This window comes from Diplotaxodon limnothrissa, linkage group LG1 (assembly GCF_057381915.1).
Source record: "Diplotaxodon limnothrissa isolate DT_005_m linkage group LG1, D_limnothrissa_male_GT1.1, whole genome shotgun sequence".
Lineage (NCBI taxonomy): Eukaryota > Metazoa > Chordata > Actinopteri > Cichliformes > Cichlidae > Diplotaxodon > Diplotaxodon limnothrissa.
In genome coordinates this window covers 1,559,181-1,567,167 of record NC_140596.1, presented here as the reverse complement: position 1 = coordinate 1,567,167, position 7,987 = coordinate 1,559,181, and the positions used below count along the sequence as shown (strand labels likewise).

General features: G+C 45.8%; 1 protein-coding gene across 1 annotated transcript in view; it reads left to right on the top strand.

Annotated features, from left to right (window-relative positions):
- Positions 1-3,064, top strand: part of nadsyn1 (NAD synthetase 1) — a 12,141-nt gene extending 9,077 nt beyond the window's left edge. The window contains exons 16-21 of the mRNA XM_085355683.1: positions 72-178; positions 260-391; positions 528-597; positions 2,062-2,190; positions 2,269-2,445; positions 2,550-3,064. Of these exons, the coding sequence (XP_085211809.1) occupies positions 72-178; positions 260-391; positions 528-597; positions 2,062-2,190; positions 2,269-2,445; positions 2,550-2,585 (651 nt within the window). The 3' untranslated portion in view covers positions 2,586-3,064. The remainder of the gene's footprint in view (positions 1-71; positions 179-259; positions 392-527; positions 598-2,061; positions 2,191-2,268; positions 2,446-2,549) is intronic.
- Positions 3,065-7,987: the final 4,923 nt, after the last annotated feature.

Sequence of the window (7,987 nt, the reverse complement as noted above, 5' to 3'; positions counted from 1 at the left end):
GGCGTTCACGTAACGCCATCGCGACCCGGCTGAACTTTGTCACAGTGTTCACTTCCTGTGTGTGTTCCCAGGCTCGGGTCAGGATGGTCCTGGCTTACCTGTTTGCCCAGCTCAGCCTGTGGGCTCGGGGCAGACCCGGGGGCTTGCTGGTGCTCGGCTCTGCTAACGTGGACGAGAGGTACCCGCCGCCGTGTTCGCCGTTTTCACTGTTAGTGCGGCTCACGCAGCATATAGAATAACAGGGCGTCGTCCTGCTCAGCCTCACAGGTTATTTCACCAAATACGACTGCTCGAGCGCCGACATCAACCCGATCGGAGGCATCAGCAAGACGGACCTGAAGCGCTTCCTGCTGCACTGCGCCGAGCAGCTGCAGCTCACTGCTCTGAGAAGGTAAGGCCACGGGGGTCTGCGCCTCTGCAGCCCCCCGGCTGCAGCTGCGGTGTGCTTTCACACTGGAGTTATTTCTCAGAGACGCAGCATCTCGTGTGGTTTTTCAGTTTGTCGGTGGTTTTGGTTTCCTCTGCAGCATCCTCGCAGCTCCGCCCACCGCCGAGCTCGAGCCGCTGACAGACGGGCGAGTTTCTCAGACCGATGAGGTGAGACGCAGACGGGAACGGGCCTTCATCACTCTGAGACTTCAGAATGAAATGAGTTTGTATGACAGACATGATTGTTGCCGCGAAGCTCCTGCACACAAACCTCAACCCACCAACTCTGCTGCTCAGCACAATTCCAAAGCCCTGCAGCGTCTTCATCCTGCTGTATATATTAGGGCTGCCGCGATTAGTCGACTATCAAAATCGTCGACGACTGATTTAATAGTCGATGCGTCGTTTGAAGCTTTGTAAGATCCCAAAAGACGCAGGAATAAGTAGCAGGATTTAAGAGTGTAATAACGGACTGAAACAGAAGATGGCAGCACTGCATGTACAAGGATGCCAGCTGCCGTTAAACCCCGAAGAAGAAGAAGCTGTGTCCCAGAATTCATAGCGCGGCCCAGCTCAGTTTCCAGCAATGGCGGCAGCTAGTTAGTTTTAATATTACTCTTATTATTCTTTCTGGGTCACAAAATAAACGTTTAACATATTTTCATGGAGAATGTAGCTGTGTAAACCTCAAATATCTGCTCAGTTTATCAAGACACCGCATATTTTCAAAAGCGCTCCGACGTTTTCGGAGACGTCTGTTACCCACTAGCTCGATAGCTAGGCGGGGGCTAGGTCACTAGAGCCGTGAGAACACCGGACTCCCAGCTTCAAACCCACCGCCGTCTTTCTCTCTCAGGTTAAACATGATATATGAGTCACTTAGATAACTTAAAATGTTATTGTTTGGCTTTTTTTAGTATTTTATTTGTTCCTGAGTAAATCGGTTTGGATGAGATTAAAGTTTTTACACAGCTGAATAAACGTCAAGCAGACAGCTGATTATCAGAAGTGTGAGATGCTCCAGAATATACTCCGGTGTCCTGTTATATTTTAGATAGAAGGAGTTTATTAAACTTCACCAAAACAATCTGCAAATTTCATTAAAATTTAATAAACTATCATCTTGTCTTTATTTTTAGTTAGCACCGTAAACACTTAAAGCTGTAAGCTAATGATAGTTATATGAGAGCAGATGCTGCTGGTGCAATAAGCTGTACGCTGTACGTCCAGTGGATGACGATCTGATTAGTCGACTATCAGAATAATCGTTTGTAGCAGCCCTAATATATATTATATTGTATATCTCCCAGCATGCCCCTCTGCTCATAGTGAGAGTAAAATGACTGAGTGCAGCTAAAGTTCAGTCCACGATTTAACCACTTAAGAGTCCGCTTTACTGTAACACTGTGATTATGAGCGTGCAGTATGATGTAGAGGAGGGGCCCCTGCAACCATCAGGCCCCCCGGCGGGCTGAAGCCTCTTTGTACACAGGCGACAGGAAGCTAACTGCAGCTCGCTGCTGACTGCAGGCGTCTTTATAAAGTCCAAAGATGTCAGCGTGAAGCGCTCTGCTAGCATCACGTCATGACTGCTATTAAAGACTGTTAGCGCTGTGTGTGCTCCCCCCGCAGGCCGACATGGGGATGACCTACTCTGAGTTGTCTGTGATCGGACGACTGAGGAAGATCTCCAAGTGCGGCCCCTTCAGTATGTTCTGTAAACTCATTCACACGTGGAAGGACGCCCTCTCGCCCTCAGAGGTCAGTCTGAGTGGTCACAGGTATGAAGGTCGTGTCCCCAGCAGCCTAACCTGAAGCAAGCTCGTGGTTTTCCTTTAGGTGGCCCAGAAGGTCAAGCGCTTCTTCAGGATGTACTCTGTGAACCGCCACAAGATGACCACGGTTACGCCGTCCTACCACGCCGAGAGCTACAGTCCTGACGACAACCGCTTCGACCTCAGGCCTTTCCTCTACAACGCAAGCTGGAGCTGGCAGTTCAGGTGCATCGACGACCAGGTGAGCATCATCGCGTTTCTCTCCCAGTCAGAACGAGAAAAGATGATCAGAGGAGCGGCGCGTCGATGAAGACGAGCTGTGAGCAGGTGTTTCTGTTCTTCCAGGTGACCCAGATGGCTGCAAACACGGCGAAGCGCTAAGAAGCAGAGGTCATCGGCCCTTCGTGACTCCAATGACCACGAAGACGTCCCGCTTGATCAAAGCCGAAGACCACGGACGATGCTTTTGTGCTTTCCTGACCTCAGTGACATTAATAACAACTGTGGTCCCTTCAAACAACCATTTACACAGACTGTGAAATCAAACGCCTTAATCCTGCATTCTTTCTGGCCCCCAGCAGGGGGCGCTTCCTCTTTAATGGTCTCAGGTGTGATTGAATCAAACATTCTGGAGATGATGGTCCCCTTAGAGTCAGAAAGGAGCAGGGGGCATCCTGGGTCCATCGTTTATCTACAGTCTATGATCCAGACACACAATTCTTCTGCTTGTTTTTCTCTCTTTGTGTGTTATTGTGCAGCTTTGCATCGCCCCTGATTATTTCTGATTCTGTCCTCCGTCCGGTTTGTTTTGATCTTGTTCTGTGTAAAATTTAAAGATACAGGATCATCTCAAGTGTCCACGTGTGAAATAAAAGATCTCTTGATTGTGTTTTTTTTTTTGTCCTGTATGTGCCGCAGTCAGAACACTGCGTACAGGTTAGGGTTAGACCTGTCGTCAAAGAGGCCACGCGCCTATTCATGCAAACTTTAAGCCTTAATACAATTTAAACAGGTGAGTTATAGAAACATGCAGTTGTTATGAAGGAGGAAATGATCTCTGCAGACCGAACCAGCCTGGGTGTCGCAGACGTCGTGCCAGCAGGTTGCTGAAGAAGCGCACAAACCACGGCGAGCTTCTCGTCTCAGCTTATTCTTCAGCATAGCTGTTCATATCTGTGGCGTGACGTGGATCAGATACAGGTGGTTGTGGGACATTAGAGGACAGCGTGGCATGTCTGAGGGGACGAGGTATTTCATAGGTCAGAGTAAACCGTCGTGGTTTGTTTTGGTATTTAAAGCTACACAATATTAGTCATTTCAAGATTACACTTACTAAAAAACAGAAGCAGCTTTAACTCGAGTCAGTCTTTCACCGTTTAGCTAAAGTCACGTGACAATAAGGTCAAAGTGTTTATGAAGAGGTCAGGTGGGGATGGTCCTGTGTTAATCCTCACGTGTGTGAGAAATATCTGGCTGCCATGTTTGTTCTGTCAAACTGACCGTAGCCAGGGCGATCCAGGGTTTACGTCATACGTGACTGTGAGCGAGGCAGGGGGCGTTCAACACCACCAACATTAAGATCCCAGGAACTTTCCATACCTGGGTGATCAAGCGTGCATGAAGGCTTCACGTGGCGAGCAGCTCAGACTCGGTTCCTTTTGCTCTCACAGGTTTGTCTGCATGCAGAGAGCTTCTTTAATACATGAGTGACCGTTTCACCGCCGTTAACGTGGTTTTAACGAAGGCGACATTATTAGCACTGCAGGTTCCTTCGTTTCACCCTGATGGAATAATTCCCAATAACTGCTTCAAATGTACTGATGACGTCTATTTGAAAAACAAAAAAATCCCTTTTTTACTAAAACCACACTGATGCTTGGAGGACTGCAGAGAGGCGGCTCGCATCCATTCCCACAGCTCAGAGCTCGAGCTTACATGATATTTGTTACCCATCATCAGTGTTGGGTAAGTTACTTTAAAATAGTAACTTAGTTACATTACTAGTTACTTCTCTCAAAAGTAACTCAGTTACTTCAAGTTACTCGTTACTTTCAAAGTAACTAGTTACTAGGGAAAGTAACTTTGGTTTTACTCAGAATTCTCTTGTTAAGGTGTTTCTTCCATAACTTTGCAGTCTTCTAGCTTGCTTACTTGCCACAGTGCACTGTGCCACCTACCAACAGAAAGGAAAAGATAATGTGCACATTTCCACGAGAGAAATCCCACGCCTGGACCGTCATTGACTGCTGCCATGATTCTAGCCTACGTCACAGCGTCATGTGCGCCTTTTACATCCAACACAAAAACTGCAGTCGTGGTGCTTTGATTGTACTCAGAACTCAGAAATTCTGCCTTCTGAATAGGAAGATGTAGGTAACACCAGACTGCAGATGAGCTGCATACAGGGCTGGACTGGGACAAATAAATCGTCCCGGGCATTTTGACTAGAGACCGGCCCACCATTATAGGAAAAATCATAAAGCCTTTGAATGAAAATAAACACTGTTGTGACAGTGATGTACACTGTTCTGATGGTATATATGCATCAATCTATCAATCGTTTGTTGTAAGACTCAGATAATTATTTTTTAAAAGCGAGACATTTGAAATGAGAATAAGAAAGAAAAGTATTTCTTTGTGCCCCCCTCTCCCTGTTAATGCCCTACCTGCCCCCCTGGCAACACTTTGCTAGACCCGCCCCTGCACAGTTACCAGCTGTCAGCTGCTTAGAAAAGGATCCTGGTGTTATTTGTCTCTCAGAAACACTTCATAACTTCAACTCATCCATGTCACCTAAAAGGTAAACCTGTTTCTCCATCACCTGTTCAGCTCTGATGATTCAGTAAGGACATCTCCTGGTTTCATCTTCATGTTTCCCTTTCACCAGATATACAAACCGACATCATGACCAGCAGCTTTACAGCTGTGGCTCCAGCAAACATCAGCTGATACTAGAAATTAATATTAAATACATTCTAACAACAGCTGATCAAGCTTAAACGTGCTGCTGTTGTTTAGCGCGACATCCGCTGGTTTCCTCTTTCGGCGCAAAGTGGGCGATAAATAAACAAGAGAGAAAAGCCGATCAGCTGATCATTGATCAGTTTTCATGATTGAAGTAGAAACGGGAGAGGGAGGGGAGAGGATGAAAGAAGAAGAGGCAGCTGTGCAGCAAAGACACTGAATAACTCCAGCTTTGTGTCTTTTTCATTGTAGCTGAATTACGGGACAAACTGTTCCTTTTCACCTCAATAAGAAACGCGTAATATTTTCTCTGAATACCAGGCGGGACGGTTGGCAACTCTAATAACTTATGAACAAAATAAAGTTAAACATCATTAACTTCATAGCACCACCCAGCTGTATAGAAACTCCGTCATGCTAGCTAGCACGCAGTACGGAAAAAGTCAGCATAACGAAAATAAACTCCACCTAAACTTGGTTCATATCTGACCCAGAGAGACTGCAGGTCATAACTTCTTACCTGAAGTTCAGTTCACACTCGGACCGGCGGCCGCCTCGGGTCTCTTTTCCTTCTGCGTCCCTTTTCCTTCATCCACCTGCTGGCCTCCACCACTTGCTAATGTTACTGAATCTGTGGAAACTCCGCGATAGCCACCACACGAAGTAACGAGTAACGACCCTATCTAAATCCTAGTAACGACTAACGCGTTCCTGATTTTGGCATAATAACTAGTTACCGTGCTCGTTACCACAATAATAACGTAGTTACTGTAACGCGTTACTTAATAACGCGTTAGTCCCAACACTGCCCATCATAAACTCAGGTGTTGTCATTTTCCTGACTCAGGCTTCTGAAACCCGGCACGTCCTCTTCTGAGCTCTGCCTCAAGAGCTCAGCGTTCGGTTTCTGAGGAGGAACCCGACATCCGGAGGTCGTTTCATCATGACGTGACCTTTCTGTTGTGGTGCTTAAACTCTCACACTCATTAGACTGTGGCGCTTTCATGACATGCTGTTAATCTGTTAATCTGTCTTTTGAACTCTGCTATGGTGCAGCAAAGAAGTCTCCATCATGGACTGTACATAAAAGATGGAAGCAAGGCAAAGTCCTCTTTTAACGTCTTAAAACGGGCGTGGCTGAACTGAATGACCACAGATCAGAGACGCACAGTGTTGGGGAGTAACAGAATACATGTACCGCCGTTACGTATTTAAAATACAAAATATCAGTAACTGTATTCCGTTACAGTTACCGTTTAAAAAGGTGGTATTCAGAATACAGTTACTTTGTTGAAATAAATGGATTACACTGCGGTACTTTCCTGTTTCATGTTGTCGCGGGTCAGGACTGTTTGGGTTTTGTTTGATAGCTACGTTCTGTTGTTCCAGGCGGCAGCGTTACGGTTGCCATGGTTACAGGGCGACGCTCTCTCTCTCTCTCTGCGACTGTGTGTTTCCTGGGTGAGAGAGCGCCTTTTCGTTGTTGTTGTTGTTGTGCTAAGCTAACAGGCAGAATGCTACAAGCATAGCTCTAAAGAATGAAGCATCATGGGCAGTGTAGTCCGTGCTGCAGGGAGAATGGACTGCCATACACGTTATGTGTCTGTGAGCGCGAGGAGGGAGAAAAAGGGGAGTGGAAAGGTACGAGTTGTCATCGAGGAAAAACGGGAGCTGGAAGCATGTAAATATAATAATAACCACTGCAGCCAAGAAGAGTGCCTGACGAGCCCAGTTGTAAGTCAGCTATTAAGACTCGACTGTACACCGTGTTCGTGTTTTCCTCCGAAACAATAAGTTCTGTTGGAGCAGTCTTTCAACGCCTCTCTCTGTCTCTCGCAAGAAAAGTTGACCCACACAACAAAGTAAAGCTATTTTTCGGCTACGAGCCGACAGGGACCCCGCCGTATTAGTCAGAGGTCCCTTTACTACAGTTCAGAGTCGCGGACCTTCAGTAATAGTAATAAATCACACAGCAATAGTACATTCACGTTGTTGTAAAAAGCATGATAATATATTAAGTAATCCAAAGTATTCAGAATACGTTACTTTCATTGAGTAACGTAACGGAATACGTTACAGAATACATTTTGGGGCATGTATTCTGTATTCTGTAATGGAATACGTTTTAAAAGTAACCTTCCCAACACTGGAGACACAACATGGCCGTGTCCTAAAAATGTATCTCAATGTGTCCATAATTTACTAAATGAATATCACACTGTGTTAAAGAAGCCTTGAAACTACTGAGGGGTGTACTGCAGATGAAGCTGAACAAGGCCAGGCTTCCTCGGTCTGCACTGGAACATCCAAGCCTAAGAGCCCAGCGTAAGAAGTTATCAACTTCCTGTTAAATCTGTTCTTGGCTTCTTTGTGTGGGTCACGTGACTCTTCTACCATCAGAGACGTTATCTGATGATGATGTAATGGTGATTAAAAATCTGTGCGTAAACTTTGCACGGAGATTAAATCTAAAGATTTCTACCCAGAGCAGTGAAAGAGAGCCGAGGCCCACTACAAGGAGCCGATGATGAAATCAGTTAATCACCTTTGGGGGAAAATAAATAATGTGACAGGTTTCTTTCATGCACTTAGGTTATCTAAAAATAATCTTGTTTTTCATCTCAGTAGGGCAAAATAAATATGATGAATACAAAGTAAAGATTACTGATATCAGGATTCTGTGTTAGGCCAAAGATGTCAAACTGATTTTACACGTTGGGCCACATACAGCACGCTCTGGTACCGACGTTTAAACACACGTTTAATCCCCGAGATGTCCGAACACGTCTCAGATACACGATGAAGAAATCTGACAGCAC